The following is a 25,166-nucleotide window of genomic DNA, read 5'->3' as shown; positions in this document are numbered from 1 at the left end:
ATGAAAACGCTGATATTTGGTAGGATTTGAATCCAGGCACCTTTGCATGCTACTGTAAGCATAAGTGCTTACAGCATACAGCAAAACTAGCACATCTGGATGCATCAGGTAATGAGAGTAAAAGGAAATGTCATCATAGTAAGTCAAGTAATGTATTTATAGCCACCAGATGATGTGAATTTAGGTGAGGCTCATGCTGATTGAGCATAGCCCAGTCAATCTGTCATATTTACAATACAGTGACCTCACTGTTGAAATGTTCAGGCTATTGTGAATGAGTTTTATAAGTGGCGAGGCAGAGTTTTGTTTAAAAAGGGAAGAGTCTCATTTAAATGTGCATGATTGGATCATTTTCTCTTCTGATTTTTTTTTTTTTTTTTTTTGTGAAGAATAAAATATTGTGTCACCTCTCCTCACACACACAGTATGATCACTCTAACCAGCAATGCCACATTTTCCATTTCTTCAGGAATATTTTACCTTTCTTCTTTCTTGCAGAAAATTTAAACCTCTCCAGTTTTCTATAGGACTAAGAAGGGACCAAAACCTACTGATGTCACAAGGATAGTGGCCACCCCAATGCTGAAACTGTTTGGATAACTGACTTAACCTGTTGCATTAACACCAGCTTTTTATTAACAGGATTTCCCTCTCCAGCTGAGCTGTTAGAGAGAAGTTAATGTTGAATCCATATTATGAAATTAATTTGTGCCTTTAGGGAATGCCTCAGTGCCTGTGACCAGGATGACCACAGAAACGCCGACCGTGCAGGTAGACGACAACAAAGAAAAGACACCAAGATTCACAAATACAACACTCTTCCTGCGAAAGCAAGGACTGAGCAAAGGGGGCCAAGTGACAAAAGGAAAGGTTGAAAATCCAGAAAGAACAGGGAATATGAGCAGACTCAGAACAGGCACATTTGTTAGACCTGGGCAAAAAAGACCACATGGGATGCTTCCCAAACCCGGTACACAAACCATAAAAGGACATTTTAGTCCAGAGATAAAACATTTAAATTCTTCCCAAATAGGAGGAAAAGGAGTAAAAGTGCCTTCTTCAAATAGGTTAAGAACATGGTATCCTGTGAGATCAAGAAACCCTCATGTAGACTCAGTTTCTTCTGTCTCTGGTGGTAAACCATTGGCACTGACAATGAAAGAGACCAGATCTCAGGAGGGAAACGCTGAAACCAACTTTAGAAGGGAATCTGTCGAGACACCAGGACATGCCAGTCCAAGCTCCGCCTTTCAGAAACACACAACCACCCCACTGCCCTTCACAAACGTCACTGAATCAACTGACGAGCCAACAATTAGTACAGAAAAAAACCTAACAGCCTATATTAATGGGACAAAATGTGTTCGAAAGGTTTTGGTTGGGTACAGAAAGATACATGGAAACATGTCAGATGGCAATGCACTGACCAAAAACCTGACCGTTATAGTTGGCCATTTAAATGGAAATGATCTCTTACACAAACTTCTGACAGACGGATCTACAGTCAATGCAATGGGGGTTACAGGGCCTGAAGCTGAGACATCTGAAGCCAGAAGGAGTGTGAAAGAGCAAGAAGGAGAGGAGGAAATTGATGAAGAGACTGCAAATGTAATGAATGCCACTCCCTTTTCAACGAGACAGCCTGAGACAACACTTTACCAGCCCCTCACCACCACTTCTGCTCCTCCATCCCTACACAATCATCACCTCCCTACACCACAATCTTTGGCACAACCTAAGAGAGTAAATCAACATACAGCAAGAAATCGGTCAACAGCAGAAAGGCCGCCTAGAAAAAACAGTATGCGGGCATTTTCATTATCCATCCCCAGACAGCCAACTAGACCAAAAGTCCCAAGTTTAGCTTCTCCACCAATAGTAGGTAGACCGCTTTTTAAGTCAAATTCCTCTTCCTCATCTTTAGAGACACAAAAACACAAGCATATATCTTGGCCTAGTCCAATTGCCTCTCGTTTTGAAAAAGAACCGCATGTTGAGAAGGAAGTGCTAAATTCAATTCCATCTGCAAGGCAATTCCAAGATTCAACTCCTGAACTTGCTCACAAGTCCAAAACTGAGACTCCAACTCCATTGCCAGTCAAATTCCCCCTGAAAAAAGACACTGCTATAAAAAACAGAGGTGTCGTAGAATCAGATCTGATGCCATATCGGCGCACACCAATTAGGGGTTCCTATCCTCGCCGGCCTTTTCAGAACCGTACGAGGCCAATTCTAGAGTTACCTCAGCACCCCTACCAGGGACCCATAAGACGGCCTTTTTCTTCAAAACCCATTATCAGAAACAACAGGACTATCAACCAAGGTGGTCCTATCCAACCAGTAAACACTGCTTTAACCCCTCCAAAAGAAAATAGCACTAGTATTAAGATTAGACCGAATGTAATTCTCAACAGGACCAATGGATCATCCAACAGACATTCCCAAATAAAACACGACGGTAATACTCAAGTGAGCCCAAACATCAGTCAGTATGGAAAAGGAAACTCTGACAGTTCTTCTTCCATAGACCATCCCACGGAAAATAATAATAGCACTCAGGAATATGTGCTGAGCGAAAGAGATGGCTCCATTGAGCATGTGGGGGTCAACAATGTGACATCAACAGGGTTTGTTCTAATATGGGGTGCACCGAAAGGAAAGTTCAAACACTTCATAATCACTCAATCTGAGCTTGGACCAGAAAACAAAGACAAGGATGAGATGAACGAGGAGAGTGAGGAAAAAGAAAAAGATGATGATGAGAAGGGCCTTAAGACAATAGCAGCAAAGAAAAGTAGTTTGAGCAAGGGAAAAATTAGAGTCTATGAACTCATGCCTAATGTACAGAGTACAAAGATGAACAAGAGTGGAGAAAACATTACAAGCTTTACTACAGTTCTCCCTGGAACAGCCCGCTCACACCAAATGGCGAATCTCTCCCCACAGACCAGGTACTCTGTGTCCATCTTTGGGAAGGGACCAACGTTTCGCTCCAAAACTCACAACCTCATCGTACATACAGGTACCCAAAACCAAAAGTCAGTATTGCTAAACCTTAATCAATGGATGAAGTAGTTGTTCTAAGGAAATGTGTCTGGATATCTTCTGCTAAGCTTGTCAGCACTGTTGCTTTCCATGCTTTTCAGTGTACAGTGAACCCTTGACTAGCAAGGGCTTTTTAATCAAAGTCAGCTTCTTTGAAGCTTTGATTAAAATCCATGCAATGGCAGTGTGTAAATGTCAATAAATGTGTGAGTATAACACCTTTGTTCTCAGTGTTAACCTTGTGCATTTGTTCTTTTGTGGACAATGTGTGGCTTACATACTGAGCAGTAAATTAGGAAACTAGCATGCTAGAAAATGTAGATGACATAAAATAATTTAATTATTCCCCATCTATGTTAAAAGTATGGGTTTAACGATTAGTTTTCTCAATACATCGATTTAAAATCCTGTCGAATGCTTTGCAATTCATTAAGTCAGTGGTTCAAAACTTTTTGGTCATGCCCCCGTTTAAACCTTTAAAAAAATCTGGCAATTGATTTGAAGCTGTCGCTCTGTCATGTTTCACAGAAACAACTTTTAGGTTGTCTACTCTGGACGTGACAATGACTGCATCTGGTGTAGACACTGTGCTTGTGTTGCTGTTGAACGGAAGCAGCGAGTTCATGATGCTGTCCGCTGAAGCACTACTTTTCGATGGTGACGAAGTCAAGATAGTGTGAAGTCAAAACGTTTCAGAGGAATTAGTGTCCGGTGGCATCTTATAAAAGGCAGAAAGCCAACCACCATTCATGCACTTGGTCGCTGCTGCAGCTATTTTCTGCTGATCTCCCACACTTTGAGAACCAGAGCATGTGAGGGAAGCAGAGCGGCGTGACGCTGTTTAACAGACAAAGCAATAGCGATCACGTAATCTCACTGTATTGAGACATGCTGTATCACATACCTTCAGTGTCGTGCGCTTGCTTGGCCCTTTGTTGTGATAAACAGTAAAGTGTGTCCAGCTGAATTCAATTTCAGTTCATCTCCTTCAAGCCATTTCTCCTGCAGTTGTACCTGCACTCACTCACGTCATTAACACATCCCTTCACACTGTTGTTTTTCCCTCAGCATTCAGACAGGCTCGTATAACCCCACTACTTAAGAAACCCGCTCTTAACCCATCTCTTTTAGAGAACTACAGACCGGTTTCTCTTCTTCCTTTCATTGCAAAAACACTTGAACGAGCTGTGTTCAGCCAACTCTCTGCCTTTCTCACACAGAACAACCAGCTTACTGGTGGAGAGGAGACAGAGTGATGAAGCCAATCAGCAGATGGGGATTGTTAGGAGGCCATGATGGTCAGAGGCTAATGGGCAAATTTGGTCAGGATGCCGAGGTCACACCTCTACTCTTTTCGAAAGACATCCCAGGATTTTTAACGACCACAGAGAGTCAGGACCTCGGTTTAACGTCTCATCCGAAGGACGGTGCTTGTTGACAGTATAGTGTCCCCATCACTATACCGGGGGTCTGGGGAATTAGGACCCACACAGACCACAGGGTGAGCACCCCCTGCTGGCCTCACTAGCACCTCTTCCAGCAGCACCTGGTTTTCCTCGGAGGTCTCCCATCCAGGCAGGGCCGCTGCTAGCCAAATCGGTGCCCTAAGCAGAAATGTATTGTTGTGCCCCCTCACTCAAATATTATGGAAGTAAATAAAACACCTGCTATATGGGGTCAAAACAGAACTTTAATAAAATATAAAAGTAATTAAAAAAATAAACTAATTGAATTGTATTATTTAAAAAATACAATTACCTATTACCTACCTATGGCTATGATTTTATTAATACAGTTGTCTGATTGATTTTATAGTCTCAAGCATTCAGAAATCACACAAAAGAAAATTAAGCAGTTTTACTACGATAAAACGATGGTTAATTTTTGTAAGGGTTGTAATGTCCACATATTTTTGTTGAAGAAATTATAGAGGCTGTAGCATTTCTGTCGCAAAGGCCAAAAATGAAAGATTAAGTGGCTATTTGAATTAAATGTTTGTTCAATATTAAGGATTTGATCGTCCTGTAAGTGTAACAACATCAATTACCAGGCCTTCGGCGCATTTTGCAGGCATTTGTAATGTAACATAGCCTACATTGTTTATTTTGTATTATGTATTTTAACAGTGTTATTCAATGAAATCTTATGATTATTATTAATTAACCAATTATTATTGCCTCATTGTTTTTATAAAATGCATTTTAAGTCATAGAAACTAGAATATTAAGGCAGATGCGCTGTTGGTGAAATATTTACCGACATTAAAACACGTTATTAACGTCAACAGCCAAAAAAGTTTCACAGGATTATGAATGTAAGTTACCTGAAAGTGATGCACGCTTCATCTTGGGGGTTTTTTTTTTCCTTTTTTTTTCTTTTCTCTGCTGATTTCTTTTCCCGAGAATAGTTGTCTATCAATCATGATCATTTACTTTCAGCCGCAAACATGAGGTGAGGTGCGGGAATGGCGCGTCACGTGTGCTTAGCCTACTGCTATATATATAGATGATTATGTTTCCATTTTTTTTATGTATATGTTAATATTGATATAGAACGAAGACATTTTTTTGTTTTGTTTTTTGAGCAACTGGGATGGTGCCCCCTGTGGAAGTTGGTGCCCTAAGCAAACTGCGTACTCTGCGTATAGGGAGCGGCGGTACTGCATCCAGGTATTGCAGGTATTGACCAGGCTCAACCCAGCTTAGCCTCAGTGAGTGACCAGTCTTGAGCTACAGGGTGATATGACTGCCGGTAAAAACAGTTACTCACACTCGTGCGACATTACTGTCGAATCCAGTACAGTCGGCACAGCATCGTCTTTTAGTTTCAATCTTTCTGAGAATCCCGTGCATGTGAAATTTTGCCTTGTTTGTAAATGAATTTAAAATGAAGTGAACAAAGGACCGAGCTCTTACTGACGCGGTCTGGATCTTCATTAAAAATAAAATTCATTCACACTTTCCTTCCACTCAGAAGGAAGAGAATGCAAACACTTTTTCCACTGCTTGGCACTGCACAGTGTCTTGTCTTCAGAGCAACTTTATCGTTTGGTTTCTGTGTAGACCTGCGCATTCGTCTCTTGTACATGCACGAATGGGTGGGCGGGGCTAAACAGGCAGCGATATAGAATTGGTGGGCGGGGCTAAACAAGCAGTGATGTAGAAGCAGGCGTTGATCTTCTGCTGGGGCGGTGCTTATCCACACTATTACATCATAGAGCAGAACATTACACAAGCTGTCATTTTGGCAGATTGCCTTTAATATAAGCTGTTTTTAGACTAACTAAATCACTTTGAATTTACAAAAATAGTTTTTGGATAAATTACGATAAATTGCTAGTGGAATCAATTCAAATGCAAAAACTCACACCCCTACCAATCATAAATTATGCATCTGTGGAAGAACAGTATGTCATGTTCCGTTCTTTTGCAAAAACTGTGCCTGCCAGTATGTCTGTCCACACAGTCCTATCATGCAAATTTGTCTTGAATATCAGCAAACAAACAGTTTGTTTAATAGTTTCACCTTAACATTGTCTCCATTCATGGTAATAATAACTAACTGTTCACAACTAATATTAACATTTGGATTATTAAAATGCAAATTACTATGACGGCCACTACTCAATACATGTTTAGTGTATTTTTGGATCAATTTAGCTGAATTAATTTAACATAACTTTTTTATTATTTTTTTTTGAGAATTATCTTTTTTGGATATGAGAGTTACCACTGATTAATGCTAACATTTATTTTGTTCATTTATTTTTGGTTAAAAGCAGCATCTGTGGCATGCTATTGATTATGACAGAAAATAATTTCAGCCTGTCCTTCTGTGTAAAAATGAAGAAAAATCAAATGAAATTCATTACATTCCTTTGTATTAGTTATGTAAAATCAATATAAACAGCCTGATGCCATGATGATTCTGAGCTAATGGTATTTTATAGTAAACTGTTTTATTCTGGTCATCTGTTGGGCACTGAAATCACACTCAGAATCAACTCATCTTTTCTTTGTAACATAAATACAAGCTTCTGCTTTTAAACCATGGGTTATGCGTCCACTGCATTACTGTAAATGTTTTTGTTCTTCTTTACAAACAGAGGGATCAGTCAAAATGATTTTCTGTGGTAATCGACAACATGCTACAGATGTTTTACGTGTCCCATTCTGGAAATATTAACCTGGAATATTCCTTCTGATGACTATTCAGGACATGCTAATGAAGAACAAAATAGAGTTCTGGTACAAACAGTAAGAGATATTAATGAGACAGTCCTGCTCACGCTGCTCTGATCTTCTCTCATCCAGGGTAAGATTACAGTCAGCCACCTTCATGTCTCCCCTCATCACTCACCCTCAGTCCAGGGTAAGACCATGGTCGCCCCTTTGATTTCAAAGCAACAGCAGTGGTTGAATCTCATGTAAAATAACCATGTTGGCCAACGAGACAAAATGTGCTGTTTTTAATGAAATGACTTAACAGCCGTTCACCACGTTTCCTCCTCAGTGTCTTCACTTCCTCACTCATCTCTTCTTTGCATTTTTCTTCTCCTCTCCAGGTTCAAAAGAGCAGCATCAGAATCATAATATCATGCTTGTGTTTTCTTGCTCCTGTGCAGGATTTCATGTCAGTCATTAACAGTGACGTTTCTGTGGAGATCTGTATAGGCGGTGGCCTATATACTGTATATATGTTTCGACTGCACATATATACACTTGTGTTTTCACTCAAATAACCAATAGCCAGCCTTATTTCTGAGACACGTATGTAAGGTTTGTCACAGAGACGAGAGAACTGTGAGTGCAAGTAAACAAGTACTGCTTAACAATGTTTTATTCTGGTTTTGTATTTGTCCTTACGTATTTTTACATAAAATTTCTTCTGATTCTGTCTTGTTGTTTATCTGTCAGCTTGTTTTTTTCTTCTGCCTTTCTCTTTTCTGTCTCTTTCTGATCTTGACCTGTGTTTCATGTTCTGTACCCAGGCCCTGAGCCTCCATCCAATCTCGCCTTCAGCGATGTGACCGACAGCTCTTTCATGGTGTCCTGGACCAAACCCAAGAGCAGGGTGTCTGGATTCAAGATCACGTACACTCAGGTGCAAGAAGGTAATGTAAGCCTCAGAGAGAGAAAAAAAACAAAAAAAACACATAAATCCTTCATGAAACTAGCAGCTCAATGTAATAGGAAATGGTCCTTTCTACAAAGATGGGTTACTTCTTATTGTTGCTTGCCTAATTAGACTAACAATCTGATGGTTAGTTAGTTAGTTAGAGACAGAATGAATGCTGGATACTTTAAAGTACACATGACATAAAATGTGACACTATTTACTTTGTTTGCGCACATTTCTAGTCTTGAGGTGAACAATTAATCCATGCAAGCTAATCCAGAAAGAAAGAAAAAAGAAAGAAAGAAAAATATTTGTCTTGGTATCTTTAATCAAAATCTGAAAATCTGCTCTGGAATGGCGTTCTTTCTCTGATGACTTTGGTTTAAAGGTCTTCCTTCAGAAGATCTTTAACCCTCCGTTAGTTTGCTGTAAGTGAGAGATGGAGAGGAGGAGAATGAGTCTTCTTAAGTATGAGTCAACTTTACAGACAGAACAATTGGCAGATGATTTTCATATGCAGTTGCTTTCCCTGTTGAAAAAAAAACAGCATATGCTAGTTAGGTATGTTTTAAAGCATGGCTGCTGGTTTGAGCTGGTTTAAGCTGGTCATGTGCTGGTCCTGAGCAACTAGCTCCTGCTCATGACTAGCTAAGGACCAGCTCAAACCAGCAGTCATGCTTCAAAATATACCTAACCAGCATATGCTGGATTTTTCAACAGGGTTCTCCATTGAGCCCACTCCTTTTCCCCCCATCCTGATGAGCCTACAGTCCCATGAGAGCAATGCAAATGTCCTTTGAAATGGACCTGTTAGCAATGGGTCTTGATGCAGTTCCAACAGAGCAGAAAATGGCCATACTATGGCGGCTGCTATTGGAAGATGATGATCTGACTTTGGACAAAGCTGTAATTCTGGCCTCTCAAATCAAGTCTGCTACCTGCTCTGCTAAAGTAAACACTGCACATGAATGAAGTATAAGCAGTGGGGACGTGATACAAGAATGCACACAGGTTCACGGGGCAGAGGCAGATGTATCTTCAAGTGCAGACATACACTATGCACTTCCCTCAAGTTCAGCGGCGATGTGGAAATTGTGGCTCCACTAGACACTCATCTCGTATCCTTGACTGTGCAGCACAGGGACAAACATGTCGAAGCTGTCAAAAGTTGAACCACGTTGCAAAATGCTGTCGGTCTGCTCCAGTTCAAGCTCCTGTACAATGAAATCCACATGCTGATGTTACCACCCCTGCTATTATCCATTCAATCAACACCAGTTCAGCAGGGCTTTCTACATGCGCTGTTTATATAGTGGCCAAAAAAAAAAAGAATTAAATCAACAGCCTGAATCTGCAATGCATCATCAATCAGTATCAGCAGAGTAAATGTTAGACTTCTCCTCTTAAAAACTCTCTTTCCTTGTTCAAATTTAGACGTTTTGGTCTTTGAGCTTTTGCTCTGCACCCCTTTGGGCTAGCCACCCCTTCATTAGACGAAGTTCATTTGTTATGTCCGTTACATCTTTTGTCTGTTTATAGTGTCTTTGTCTTCTTAAAAGTGTGTGTTACACAGTCCTATTATTGCATGATTTGGATTTGGCTGAATAAACTGTACATTTAATAAAAAAAAAAATGAAGGTTGAGCACCTCCTTTTACTGACCCTGCTGAAAAGAAAGTGAAATTTTCAAGCATTTAAGACCCTCATCTGTTGATTGAAATTGCCAAATTTGCTTCTTCTGTTTTCTTGTATATGTTTGTTGTTGGTGTAATGCAGGTGAGCCGATCTCTGTCAGCGTGGACTCAGAAACGGTCCGTCTGGCCCTCTCGCCGGTGTCTCCTGGCTCCACCTATGAGGTCCGTGTGATGTCTGTACTCGGACGAGACGAAAGTGACTCCATCCAGGACACTGTGACCACTTGTAAGTTATCCATCATTTCTAGAGAGAGTGGTATAGGGAACCGGTGGTTAAAGACCAGTCTGATAGCTAAAAGCTGTGCAGGGCTGATGTAAAGGAGGGCGTGGCTATGGTGTAAAGTTAGCCAATCACAGCAGTGGACATTTACTTCAGTTTATGTTGGAGGAAACGCCTGTTTAGATTGAATGTTTTTTTACAGAGAGTGAACATTAAGAAAGAAAGAAAAAAACCTGAAACTGCGTTTTATGACCCCTTTAATATTAAAAGTTACAAGACATTAAAGTTGTTGTGTCTGTAGAACCAAACAGAATTGCGGTTCGTTTATTTGAATGGCGTGGAAGCACAGGTTGGCCTGCTGTACGTGTTTGCCAGTGTCAGAGGCTTTAAAAAGAATGTCTGCTGTTCCATTTAAGGCAGTAACTGTGCAGTAATTTTGATGGATCATGTGTCTCTCAGTGCCCGACCCACCGACAGACCTGAGGGCCATAAACGTCACAGACGGTAAAGCACTGCTGCTGTGGAGACCCGCCTTGGCTACCGTCGACCATTATGTCATTGTGTATAGTTCTGAGGCAGGTGAGTGAGGTCTGCAGTGGTTGCTACCTAATAGAGTTTAAATGGTCCATCTCAAATACTCTTGAGTGTTGTTGTTATACAGGCAATTTAAGATGGGACATTTGCTCAGTGATACTACAATGTGATTTATACATTGTCCGAAAAGAAAGGACTAACACATTTTCCAATATTCCTGAAAAATGACACTCCTGTGTTTTTCCTCTCATAAGCACCTGGGCCTGGAATCAGCATCAAAGTGTCTGGCAACGCTGCAGAAGAGCAGCTGCAGGCGCTGCAGTCCTCCACACGGTACAGAGTGAGTGTTCACAGCCAGCTGGGAGACCTGAGCAGCTCCAGAGCCACCACAGCCTTCACTACATCCAGCGGTGAGCATCACCGTCTCCCGTTTGCTCAGCAGTCGTCCACTCTGGTGCTCCGAGGGGTTAACAACACTAACCTCACTTTTCTGAGCCATGACTGTTAATCAAGTTCAGTGACGCATGAAGCCAGTTCTCAATTTCCGGCCAAGTATAGTTGTTCACAATAACTGTGAACATGGAAATTTTGATTTTATTTTAATTGAAAACCTCACTTCACAACATTGTGAAATGTTGATTAAAAGGGTCATTTAACGATGCTAAAAATAACCTTATTTTGTGTATTTGGCTTAATGCAATGTGTTTATGTGGTTTAAGGTTAAAAAACACATTATTTTCCACATACTGTACATTATTGTTGCAGCCTTTCTGAAACGCATCGATTTTTACAAAGCTCATTGTTCTGAGAAGCTCTGACTGGCCAGCTATCCAGTGTGTCGTGATTGGCCGAACACCTCAAGTGACAGAAATGTTACGCCCCTTACCATATTTGGAAACAAGAGTGTCTCCACGACAACAATACTACAGCGAGTATAAAAATTACGCCTTCTTTCTTTGCGTAAATATTTGGGCGGTGTTATGCAAATCTTCCAACACAGTGATGTAGATTTGAGGGGCGTGTTTGAATGAGGCATTTTAGGAAGGCATGGATGAGTTTTAACTGTATAAAGAATATCTCTTTGGGTTTGAGACTTTAGTCTTTGCAACTTTATGGATCTTATATATGCATGAACAGCTTGTAACACGTAAATCGCACGTAAACCACATGGTGGGGGAGTCGTGGCCTAATGGTTAGAGAGTTGGACTCGTAACCCAAAGATCACAGGTTCGAGTCTCAGGTCCGGCAGGGATTGTAGGTGGGGGGAGTGAATGTACAGCGCTCCCTTCACCCTCAAGACCACGACTGAGGTGTCCATGAGCCAGGCACCGAACCCCAACTGCTCCCCGGGCGCCATAACATAAATGGCTGCCCACTGCTCCGTGTGTACGTACATAGGATGGGTTAAATGCAGAGCACTAATTCTGAGTATGGGTTACCATACTTGGCCACATGTCACGTCTCTTTCGTCACATTAAAAAGCATGCTTGTGCTATCTTTTGTTTCTTTATTTTAATAGCAAGAAGTTTAAGGCAGAAGTTTTCCTTTGTATGTTTCAGGTAAAAAAGGGGATGGTGCTCGCGATCTCAAAGCCAGTCAGGTTACGCCTCGTACCGCGGTTTTGTCTTGGAAAGCACCTGTATCAGCCGTCAGCAGTTACAAGCTGAGCTATTACACGGATGACCAGGACATTCAGGTTAGACTTTAACATCAGCTGAGCGCATGTCTACAGTATATCAGCAGCACAGTGTGAGTTATGACAGTGTCCCATGAAACAGCCTCTGTTACCCACCGCTTTAATCACATTAGGCAGTAACCGTGTGAACTGACCGTCTGTTATAGTTATAAATATGTGCTTCCTCTACACAGGAAGTGATTCTTGACCCCACGGTCAAGGAGTTGAAGTTAAGCAGACTGTACCCATCGTCGACATACACAGCGCACCTGCAGGCCGAGCGGGACGGTCTGTACATGAGCGCCGTCTCTACAGACTTCACAACCGGTACTGATGACCGTCTGTCCTCTGCTGCCTCTGTGTCTGTGTGCAAACACTCAGTGGCTATTCAACACTCTTCCCTAGTGTAAAACACCTGTCAAAAACAACGTCACATTTCACCATAAAATCAAAAAACCAATGAGAGGGTAACGCTTTAGAATACTGTTCCATCATTAATGAATAACTACAAACACATGCCTAACACAATATTAGCACTCTAGTAACTACTACCCAGACAGCAACATATTTTTGGCCCAGATCCAGCCCACATCTGGCCGTGTGAAATCCATGCGGGACAGATATGGGCCGGATCTGGGCCGACACTGCTTGCTGTCTGGGTAGTAACTAACAAGCAACTCTGATTAATGAATTAGTAAGTAATAGTGCTTAGTCGATTGTGGTAGTTAACTATTAGTTAATCAGTAACTATTATTTTTTCATACCTCCCCAAGAACTACTAAGATCTACTGTATACAGGTTCATAATTAATATGAATAATACATAATGTATAATTCATTCTAAAGTAAAGGTCATGGTAGCCCACTAGTAATGACTCAAGTATTACCAAATTCTTCAGAAGGAATTACTAATTATTTGGATCAGTATTCGAAAGTGAAGATCGTGATAACTCCCTGGTAATTACTGAAGTCATTGTAAGCTTTTGAGGTTTTTGTAAAGTATTGAATAGTTATTCATTCAGATTTAGAATTAATATTATTCAGGTGTTACTACATCCTTCTAAAGGAATTAGTAATTATTTGGATCAGTATTCTAAAGTGAAGATCGTGATAACTCCCTAGTAATTACTGAAATCATTGTAAACTTTTGAGGTTTTTGTAAGCTCCTGGTTAATTAATTTAGCTAGATTTGGTAACACTTAAATCATTACTAGTGGGTTACTGTGATCTTCACTTTAGCATACTGATCCAAATAATTAGTAGTTTCTTCAGAAGGATGTAGTAACATATATGTAAGGTTTTGGATAGTAATGACTCATATCTCAAAAGCTCACAATGACATCAGTCAATATTAGGAAGTTATGATGATCTTCACTTTAGAATACTGACCCAGATAATTAGTAGTTCATTTAGAAGGATTTGGTAATACTTGAGTCATTACTAGTGGGTTACCATGATCTTCATTTTAGAATTAATTATACATTATGCATAATTCACATTAATTATGAACCTGTATACAGTAGTTCTTAGGAGTTCTCAGGATATATATGAAAAAATAGTAGTTATTGGTTAGATAATAGTGAGCTACCAGTTTCAACTGAGCGCTATTACTTAATAAATCATTAATCAGAGTTTCTTGTTAGTTAATAGTATTTACTACAATGTTAATAATGCATTAGTCACTTGTTCCTGTGTAGTTATTCATTCTAAAGTGTTACCAATGAGAGCTATATTTAGCAAATAAAACAAACTATTTTAGAACCGTTATGTTTTACTTTGACATTATATTAATTCTCATTTAAACAAATTTCACGCATATTCTCCCCAAATTCTCAGTACAGGACATATTTTGAACAATTTTTAGATTTTTTGTAGAAGCATTTATATAGTAGTGCTGTCTCTTTAGCATATAACTATTTGCAGAAAGAAAAAAAAAAGATCCACATGATTAGTCATAATAAATGTTTTTGTCATGTTTTAGTGGCCTATCTAGCACTGCCTTTTGATCTATGCTGATTTAAATGTAAAAACATTGTCTTATGTCACGTTATGAAATTGACATGACAAGAAAATTAATAAATAAATAAAATAAAAATATTATATATATATATATATATATACACACACACACACACACACACACACACACACACTGTATATATATATATATATATATATATATATAGTAGTGGCCAAAATTGTTAGAACACTTTGCATATATTTAAGAGATTTCAGATTTCACTGCCGGAACTACCAGTGATGGAATGAATCTTCTGGAATATTGAAAATGATGGACTGGCCACCTCAAAGTCCAGACCTCAACCCCATCGAGCAAATTTGGGGCGAGTTGGAAAATAAACTGGACAGATCTATTGTAGATTCAAAGTAAAGCCTTTGGCTTGAGTTGCAGAAGGCATGGGATAACATTAGTGTTGAAGTTCTCAGGAAATATATTGACTCTATGCCAGAGAGATGTGCTACTGTAATTGCTGCAAAAGGTGGACATACCAAATATTACAGTTAAAAGTGTATAAAAACAGTACGACTGACTTCATCTGATATTTGCTGTGCTCAGAGCAACCATCTGCATGTTTTATGAACATTATGAAATGAAATCATTTTTGGAGGCAAAAAAAAGGTCAATATTTTCCAGATCTGTCAGGTGTTCTAACAATTTTGGCCACCACTGAAGATGTATACATTTGTTATCTTGAGTTGAAGCGTGTCCATGTTTTCATGAGGTTCACCGCGTCACTCTGCTCTCTCTCTCTCTCTCTCTCAGGGAACCTCCGTTTCCCGTTTCCCACCGACTGCTCTCAGGAGAAGCAGAACGGAGCGCTGGAGTCTGGTGTCGTGGAGGTGTTTCCACAGGGCCGCGAGGGAAAACCGCTGACGGTTTACTGTGACATGGAGACCGATGGAGGCGGATGGACGGTATGAATCAATCTGTCACATCACATCTTTACTAGTGGTTCAATCACCAGGTCAGGAGGAGATGAATTAGTGATGAAGATGATTAAAAAAGGTGGAAGACTTCATGGTACATGCTTAGTCACCATAAACCATATTCTACAAAAACTACTTAACGTAGAAAGACTTCTCTTTCCACACACACAGTCACTAACGTCAAAAATAACCACATTTGATTTGAAGCATCACTCATATGTAGCACAAATGATGGTGTGGGACGAGTTGCTTGATAGCAGTTTGTTCAGATTTCTAAACATCAGTATGAGTAACAATAATATTGATGTTGCTTAAACGTTAAATAATACTTCACAATATTCCATGAAGAGATATTAGTTTAGCATTCCCTGCTGAAGTGGCATCATCTCTGTGTTTGTGTGTCCAGGTCTTTCAGCGAAGAAAGGATGGGAAGATGAACTTCTTCAGGAGTTGGCGTGAATACAGCAATGGATTTGGAGCGCTGGATGGGGAATTCTGGCTCGGTGAGAAATGCAGTTATCACACTCAATTAGTTTCCTCAGTGAAGTGCCCATGTCATCATACAGGACCACACTTGTGCGCATCTTTTCTCTGAAACAGCGTCTGTTACACCAGGGGTCACCAAACTTCACAAACAATCCTGGAGGGCCGGTGTCCTGCAGAGTTTAGCTCCAACTTGCCTCAACAGACACGTATACCAAGAAAGACCTTGATTAGCTGGTTCAGGTGTGTTTGATTAGGGTTGGAGCTAAACTCTGCAGGACACGGCCCTCCAAGACCGAGTCTGGTGACCCCTGTGTTACACAGTCAAGTGTGAAACAACAATCAGGAAGGTTTGTGCTGCCCTCTAGAGGATGACATGCTGTCTTCTCCCCGCTTTAGGAAATGAGCAGCTTCATAACCTCACTAAGATGAGTCCAATGATGCTGAGAGTCGACCTCAGAGCCGGAGACGAGTCTGTGCACGCACACTATTCCTCGTTCTCCATCGACAATGCGAAAAAACACTACACCATCAGAGTGTCTGGATATTCTGGCACAGCTGGTGAGTCCATCATGAACTCCATGCAATGACAGCCATTATGTGCATGTAGGCAGGATGAGGCTGAACACCTGTAAAACTCTGCATGTACAGGTGACTCACTGACGTACCATAACGGACGGCCATTCTCCACGCGGGACAGAGACCCTCAGCCGTTCATCACACGCTGTGCCATGTCCTACAGAGGTGGTTGGTGGTATAAGAACTGCCACGAGGCCAATCTCAACGGTCTCTATAACACGAACACCAACCACCAGGTAAAGAAGCTGACTTCACCCAATACATACAGCCATTATATATATATATATATATATACCAGTGCATTCAGAAAGTATTCAGACCCCCTTCACTTTTTTAAAATTTTGTTGTTTTGCAGCCTGATACTACAATTGTTTAAATTCATGTTTTTTCTCATTACTCCATACCTCATAATGACAAAGTGAAAACAGAATTTTTGGAATATCTGTAAATTTATTAAAAAGATAAATCTGAAATATCAAATTTACATAAGTATTCAGACCGAGGCAGCAATTACAGCCTCGAGTCTTTTTGGGTATGACGCAACAAGCTTTGCACACCTGGATTGGGGGATTCACTGCCATTGTTCTTTGCAAATCCTCTCAAGCTCGGTCAGGTTGGATGGGGACCTTCGGTGGACAGCCATTTTCAGGTCTCTCCAGAGATGTTCGATAGGGTTCAAGTCAGGGCTCTGGCTGGGCCACTCTAGGACATTCACAGAGTTATCCCTAAGCCACTCCTGTGTTGCCTTGGCTGTGTGCTTAGGGTCATTGTCCTGTTGGAAGGTGAACCTTCTGCCCAGTCTGTGGTTCTGAATGCTTCCGGACTGGACTTTCATTAAGGCGATCTCTATATTTTGGAGCACTGAGCTTTTCTTCTACTCTGACGAGTCCTTCAGTCCCTGCCGCTGAAAAACAGCCCCACAGCATGAGGCTGATACCAGCACACTTTACTGTTGGGATGGTACTCTGTAGGTGATGAGCAGAGCTGGTTTCCTTCAAACATGATGCATGGAATTGAGGTTCATCAGACCAGATAATCTTGTTTCTCACAGTCTGAGGGTCCTTTAGGTGCTGTATTGCAAATTCCAAGTGTGTTTTCATGTGTCTTCACTGAGGAGAGGATTGAGTCTGGCCACACCGCCATAAAGCCCAGATCGGTGGATTGTTGCAGTGATGTTTGTCCTTCTGTAGGTTTCTCCCATCTGCATATATGAACAACTAGAGTGACCATCAGGTTCTTGGTCACCAGTCTGGACAAGGCCCTTCTCCATCAATTGCAAATCAGTCTGGCTGGGCTGGTTGTGCCAAAATTATTTCATTTGAGAATTATGGAAGCCACTGTGCTCTTGGGAACCTTCAGTGCAGCAGAAATTTTTTGTAGCCTCCCCCAGATCTGTGCCTCGATACAATCCCGTCTCTGGGCTCTGCAGGCAGTTCCTTTGCCCTTAGTTTTCGCTCTGATATGCATTGTCAGCTGTGAGGCCTTTTATAGAGAGGTATGTGCCTTTCCAAATCATGTCCAATCAGTTTAATTTACCACAGGTGGACTCCAATCAAGGTGTAGAAACATCTCAGCAGTGATCAAGAAGAATGGGAGGCACCTGAGCTATATTTTAAGTGTTGTTGCAAAGGGTCTGAACAGGGGCACCGCTACAATTTCTGGGTCCCCTGAACATCACCCCCCCTCCCCCTCCCTCACCGGCCCTTGAAATTGTCCTAATCTTCCCCCCAGTTATGGCGCCCCTGGGTCTTAATACCTATGTAAATGTGATATTTCAGTTTTTTCTTTACATAAAATGTACATAAAATTCTGTTTTCACTTTGTCATTATGAGGTACGGAGTGTAGATTAATGAGAAAAAAAAGGCATTTAAACAAATGTAGTATCAGGCTGCAACATAACAAAATTGAAAAAAAAGTGAAGGGGGTCTGAATACTTATATATAGTCAAGTCAAGTCACCTTTATTTATATTGCGCTTTTAACAATACAGATTGTGACAAAGCACTTAACAGTATCAAATTGGAGGAGAGAGTGTCAGTAATGTATAATGATAAGATTAAACACTCAATTTTCTCAATTTGTATATACATACATTTTTATATACATATCAAGTCCATTGGTATGCACCAGTTGTAAGGTCTGTGTTTGGTTTCTCTCAGGGAGTGATCTGGACCAAGTGGAAAGGCAAAGATTTTTCCATTCCTTTCACTGAGATGAAATTCCGCCCAGCCTCATTCAGGCCCTGAACACGAGGATAAATGCATTAGTGCAGGAGAGCCGGGATGCCCTCCCGTTATGGACAAAAACATAAACACACCATCATTGAAAAACAAGTATCATTACTGCACGTATAACCACACAATCAGGCTACATAACTACATCTACACACGTACTCCAATTGAAATGCCAAGGCCAAAAAGGCTTTATCTGTAGTCTATATGTAGTATTGTGCAGTGTTTGGATTCTCTGTGGTCTGTGCATTGTGACGCCCCACAGCAGCTGGAGGAAATATTATGCACTGCCTTCTTCTCTATGATGAAGCTGTGGACTAGGTGTCACATATATCAGCTTGAACTATCAAGAGTTTGATGTTTGTATTCATATGGCTTTGTATGTACCATATTTCAGTGTCTTACAGAGAGATTTCATAAAATAAAAAAGCTGTACGTTGGTATATGTTAGTGTTTTAACATTCTGTGGTTCTATAAAAATATATATTTGATATAAAAAAAAAAACATGCTAACATGATCATTTTGCGCAAGTATTATTTTAATTTTTAGTTTTTTTTTCCGAGTGTTTCTCGCCTACCAATCTAACTTTGTAGGCAATAAAATAAAATAATACTGCCAAGCAAAAAGTGTTGCAAAAGTGCTCAGACACACAATCTGTCATGAACTGCTCCGAGACACAATGGATGAGAATCCAAATGCAGTTTATTCAGAGGGTAATCCACAATCGTAGTCCATACACAGGCAAACGTCATATACCAGCAAAGCAGTCTAAACAATAACAAGAAACACATACAAAGAGTAATGCAGAACAATGGGCAGAAAAAAGCAAGACACAGGAAACCAGGAAATAACAGCTTAGAAGTGCAGTACTTAACACATGCAAGACTTCACAATGAATGACTGAAAGAACCAGGCTATAAAGAGTGAGTAAACGGTTAATGTGACTCAGGCATGTAATAATCAGGCATGATGAGTTTGAGGTAATGGGAAATGGACTCCGAGAAGCAATGGGCAGTATGGTGATAGAACCTCCTGATGGCGAGCGGGAGGAACAACAAGGAACGGATTCGTAACAGAATCCGCCTCGAAGGAGCGGCTTCCAGACGCTGTAAAATCAAAACAACAGTCCAGGAGGGTGGAGCAGAGGCAGAACAGGGGGAGGGATGTAGGGCCAGGTCCATGTGCTCGAGGAGGATCTGGGGACTGAGGCAGAGTCGGCGGAGCAGGAAACCACCAGGGTGGAGCAGAAGCTTCATTCGCCTGAAAACCATGTGACTGCTTCAGTATCTGGTTCAAACGAAGCGAACCTCAGCGCTGTTTCCTTTACATTATGTTACATTTTTATGTGTTTGCATTATTTATTTTTTTATCGAAATGTATATATTGAGCTCAAAATGAACTTTGGCCATGAAATAACAGTTTAAGGACTAAGGCAGAGTTAAAATAAACAGATCATATATTCAATTTATGAATTTATGTTTTATTTATTTGACTTATTTTAGTGCCAGTACACCGACACAAATGAATGACTTTGTTTTATTATATTTTATATAAATAATTGTTAAAGAATCAGTTGTAGAACCAGATGTGAAACCAGCAGCTGTAATGGAACATAACACTTTGGAAGTTGTTATTCATTATTATGACCACTAGATGGCCACAGCATAAACCATTTAGAGAAGCTTCAAGTAATGAATCTTTTTTCGATACAACTGTGTTGAAAGCTTCGCTGGTTCAGAACGCTTCACTTTGCCATCACTACTTAACACATTCGAGACGTCACAATGAATGACTGAATGAACCAGGCTATAAAGTGTGAGAAAACACGGGGAGACTCATAATGAGACTCAGGTGGAAACAATCAGGCATGATGAGACCGGGCAATGGGTAATAGGAAATGCAGTAGTCAGTAGGGCTGGGTTTGTGACCAATTTGGCGAATCGATTTCATTCTTATTTACATGGTTTCAATTCAATTTGATTTCGATCCGATTCAATATCGATTAGTTATCAACATTTCATTTAAAATGCTAGTTTTGCAGACATGGAATGAATCCATATTTAAATATATAGGCTGGCAACTGAAACCCTCCTACTCAGCTAAATTTATCTGCATTGTTAATCCTTTATTTAATTTTTTAAAAAATCACAAAAATCTAACCTTGCATTGGAGAATAAGAAATTTAAATGGGGGTATCATTATGAAATAGATGTTTTTCTCTAATACACACATTGGCCACAATTAAGTGTAGATTCACAGCTCCATGTTGGTGCTGCTTCTCTTCAGGTCACTCATGTTCTACAGGGTTCAGGTCAGAGGACTGGAATGACCAGCAGAAGCTTGGTTTTGTGCTCAGTGACCCATTTTTGTGTTGTTTTTGAGGTTTGTGTTTGGATTATTGTACGGTTGAAAGATCCAAACATGGCCCATTATAAGGTATTTGATAGAATCCAATAATGTGTCTAAACAAGATGTCCAGGACCTCCAGCAGAAATATAGGCTCACAACATCAAAAATACAGCAGTATATTTGTTTGCTGCTAAAAAGCTAATTTTGAAGTTCCAGTCGTGTCTGATTTACATTTACATTTAGTCATTTTGCAGACGCTTTTATCCAAAGCGACTTACAATTGGGGAACACATGAAGCGATTCATCTTGAAGAGGCAATTCGACAAAGGAAGTGCTTGTAACACCAAGTCTCAGGCATTGTTTAAATAAGTACAAGCTAGCAAGGGAAGGAATTAGTAAGGAGAAAGATTTTTTTTTTTTTTTTATGTGTAGGTTGAAGTCAAGTAGTGTCGAAAGAGATGAGTTTTCAGCTGTTGCTTGAAGATTGACAGGGATCCAGTACTCCGAATATGGGTGGGAAGATCATTCTAGAGGTCTGCGCGGGACTATTTTTTAAATCCCGCTCCCGCGAGGTTATATCCCGCACCCGCCCGCTCCCGCGAGGTTATATCCCGCACCCGCCCGCTCCCGCGAGGTTATATCCCACACCCGCCCGCTCCCGCGAGGTTATATCCCGCACCCGCCCGCTCCCGCGATATATTCACTCTTTGTTCACCCGCTGTCCGCTTTGAATAATTTTCTTCCCGACCCGACCGTTCCCGCTAAATTTAGATCTAGTTTCCAGAATCACACATTTAAATTTCCTCTACTGAAAGAAAGACAGATAGGCTAACAAATAAAAGTGTAGTCTGCACAAAATTGTATTTGTTATTTTATTCGTCTTGTCAAGAGTCTTTTATTGACAGCAAAATGTTAAACGAATTTTGTGTCTTAAGACACGAAATTCGTTTAACATTTTGCTGCCAACACAGTAGGAAAAAAAAAAGTGTCAGAGAAAATAAAAATGTACAAAAATTGTATTCCTTATTTTTAATCGTTTTGTCAGGATACAATTCGTTTAACCTTTACAACACAATAGGAACAAGTGTCGCAGAGGGAAACAAAATGTAGGTTGTATAAAAACGGCCTATTATAATTTTATTCGTCTTGTCAAAATACTAAATTGTTTAACATCTTGCTGTAAACACAGTAGCCTAGGAAAAGTGTCGCGGAAGAAAAATAAATACATTGGACATCTGTCATTTAAAATTTATAGGCTAAGCAAAATATAAACAAAACCGAGTTGAGCGTTCTTCAAGGACAGCGCATCCACACTTTGCTCCATCTTTATTCTGCTCTGTCACTCATCGACAACCTGCCTGTTCTGTCTGCGGGCCATATATTCACTGGTAGGCTACAGCCTGCTCTGAGCATCGTTGCACATGCGCACAGACCTCGCAAATAAAACGAAGCACTGGTTCATGTGTGCAGTGCGTGCATAACAGTCCAGTGCAGGCTGTACCGGTGCTTGAATAAAGTGCAGATATGCTGTTCTGAAAAGATGTCGGGAACGGGATAATGTTAGACCGCCCGCTCCCGTTCAAACTGCACCAGAGTTACCGACCGCAACCGCGTTTTATTCGGGAATTTAGTCCCGCGTCGCAAGAAATCTGATCGGGTCCCGCGGGACAGCCGCAGGAATGCAGACCTCTAGATCATTCCAGCAGCCAGGAGCGGTGAAGGAGAATGTTCTGGAGAGTGATTGTGAGCCTCTCTGTGATGGTACCACGAGGCGTCGCTCACGAGCAGATCTCAGACTTCTGGAGGGGATGTAGATTCTTAATAGTGAGTGCATGTAGGCGGGTGCTGAGCCTGTGGTTGTTCTATGAGCAAGCGTCCGTGTCTTGAACTTGATGCGAGCTGCGACCGGGAGCCAGTGCAGGAGATAAAGAGAGGTGTAACATGGGCTCTTTTGGGTTCCTTGAAGACCAGTCGTGCCGCCGCATTCTGAATCATTTGTAGAGGTTTGACTGTGTTTGATGGAAGTCCAGCCAGAAGAGCATTGCAGTAGTCCAGCCTAGAAATGACAAGGGCCTGGACAAGAAGTTGTGCAGCATACACTGACCATGATTCATTTTCAGTTTTATACTCATCCAATCTTCCAGTCTGCATTAAACTTTTTATTAGACTGTACACAGCAAGAGTGGCTTACAGAAAACTCTGTGAATGTCCTTGAGTAGCCCAGCCACAGCCTAGGATTGAACCCAATCAAATATTTCTGGAGAAACCTGAAAATGTGCATCTGACCCCATCCAACCTGCCAGAGCTTGTGAGGTGAAGAGATGAGGAGAAGAATGGCAGATAATTGCCAAATGATGATGTTTAAAACTTGTCGCATCACACCCAAAAAGATTTGAGGCTGTAATTGGTGCCAAAGGTGCTTCAACAAAGTATTGAGCAAAGGCTGTGAATACTTATGTACATGTGATTTTTTTTTTATTTTTTATAAATTTGCAAAGATTTCAAACAAAGATTTTTCATCTTGTCATTATGGGGTATTGTTTGTAGAATTTTGAGGAAAATAATGAATTTAATCCATTTTGGAATAAGGCTGTAACAACAAAATGTGGAAAAAGTGAAGTGATGTGCATACTTTCCGGATGTACTGTATATCAAATAATAGAAAATGTGTATGGATTCAGTAAGCTTTCTTTTGGCAAGCTCTGATTTCTGAGAGGGTTATGCCACTCATTTCCCTCATAGAGTTATTCACTTGACACACTCATTGTGTTGCAGTTTTACAAGTGATTGTATAACGTCCCGCTATCCTCTAGTTCACCTGTTATTAGAGGCTGACATTTTTTCGGGAATCCCGTGGGATGGGAAACAAAATCGCTACAAATCACATGATTGGGACGGGACAGAAAAAAATGTCAGCGGGAGTGGGCGAGACCGGGAATAGTAATGATACCCAACTTTATATACAAATATACCTTTTATGTAAATAAACTATAAACTGTGTATTTTAATTCTGAACTCAATTCTAGTTGCCCTGTCTCTTTATGCTCTCCTCCTGTTTGCTTTGGTGTGGCTGGTCAAGTGAATGACGCAGTCCGTGATGGACAGATTGTTAACAGCTGGTCTATGTGGTAATATGGACAGCCAAATGCTCGCCTATCATTCATCGACCTCAAATATTGCTTTTCATCCGAAAGATGTAGTAGCAACTTTACATGGCCGCTCAATATGATGCTAACCTAGAGAAATGTGTTTGTGTGGAGAGTGGAAGCTGAATAGCGGCTCGCTGCAGGACAGGCGCCGGTGCACTCACTCGCTCTTAAAATCTCCGTAATTCGGTCATACAGATAAAAGTAGCCTAATACATCTTTAGAATCTGTAAAGACTCTACGTTTATTTGTGTGCACTCAGAATAACAAAAATAAAACATTAACAATAACAAAACATTGCGCTTCTGTAAAGTAATTAAAGCAAATAGGATGCGCTTTCTGCCGTAGGTCTCTGTGAACTTGAGTGAGAAACTTCGAAATTCTGTCTATGAAAATATATATCTATAGAGAGTGAAATGTCTACTTTCAAATAAAAAAATAAATTCAAATAGAAAACGTTTGTTAGCATGGATGATTTACATGAAATTTAGTGTGTGTGCAATGCACACTGTGCATTGTTTAAGCTGGCTTTCAGTTCAATAACAAAAAACTACATTTTGTATTTTTATTCAACTAAGGTGGGCACGATGTTATCTGTACAGTATTTTTACTGTAAAAAACAAAACGAAAAAAAAAATACAACAACACGGGAGTGGGAGGGAATGGGAGTTATTCTTCCGGGACTGCAACGGGATGGGATTTCCCCCCAGTATTTTAGTGGGAGTGGGACGGGAGAGGTTTGAAAATCTACTTCCGTGTCACCCTCTACCTGTTATCAGCAAACCAGACTGTGTCTGCTGAATGTGCCTTCTATTATACAATTCATTATTCTTTTTAAAGTAATTTTCCATGCCTTTTCCAATAAGGTTTTCAGTTTCAGACGCATCTCTACTTCCGAATGTTTATTCTTCTTTAACATCTTAGTGAGCTCTTCTCACCACTGTTGCTAAGTGCTGCATTTATATGGCCACTCTTGGTAAAGCTGCTCAGGAAGAATATATGTGTGAAGTTTTATTCCATTAAACTGAATAAAAATCAAACAGTCACTTTAAGAGCTCTACTGCAGGCCTGAAGACAAGGACAAGTGTCAAAGACAGACAGTATTAGGATGAGCAAACTGTAAATAATGCACACTTGTACAACAGCA

General features: G+C 40.5%; 1 protein-coding gene across 1 annotated transcript in view; it reads left to right on the top strand.

Moving 5' to 3' along the window:
- Window positions 1-19,872, top strand: part of LOC131525448 (tenascin) — a 39,405-nt gene extending 19,533 nt beyond the window's left edge. Inside the window, exons 7-18 of the mRNA XM_058753067.1 lie at window positions 719-3,022; window positions 8,036-8,158; window positions 9,939-10,082; window positions 10,536-10,655; window positions 10,865-11,020; window positions 12,170-12,306; window positions 12,480-12,612; window positions 15,067-15,218; window positions 15,637-15,733; window positions 16,113-16,274; window positions 16,365-16,528; window positions 18,452-19,872. Coding sequence (XP_058609050.1) covers window positions 719-3,022; window positions 8,036-8,158; window positions 9,939-10,082; window positions 10,536-10,655; window positions 10,865-11,020; window positions 12,170-12,306; window positions 12,480-12,612; window positions 15,067-15,218; window positions 15,637-15,733; window positions 16,113-16,274; window positions 16,365-16,528; window positions 18,452-18,538 — 3,779 coding nt within the window. The 3' untranslated portion in view covers window positions 18,539-19,872. The remainder of the gene's footprint in view (window positions 1-718; window positions 3,023-8,035; window positions 8,159-9,938; window positions 10,083-10,535; window positions 10,656-10,864; window positions 11,021-12,169; window positions 12,307-12,479; window positions 12,613-15,066; window positions 15,219-15,636; window positions 15,734-16,112; window positions 16,275-16,364; window positions 16,529-18,451) is intronic.
- Window positions 19,873-25,166: the final 5,294 nt, after the last annotated feature.

The sequence above is a fragment of the Onychostoma macrolepis genome, chromosome 19, assembly GCF_012432095.1.
Source record: "Onychostoma macrolepis isolate SWU-2019 chromosome 19, ASM1243209v1, whole genome shotgun sequence".
Classification (NCBI taxonomy): Eukaryota; Metazoa; Chordata; class Actinopteri; order Cypriniformes; family Cyprinidae; genus Onychostoma; species Onychostoma macrolepis.
This window is presented reverse-complemented; position numbering and strand designations above follow the sequence as displayed.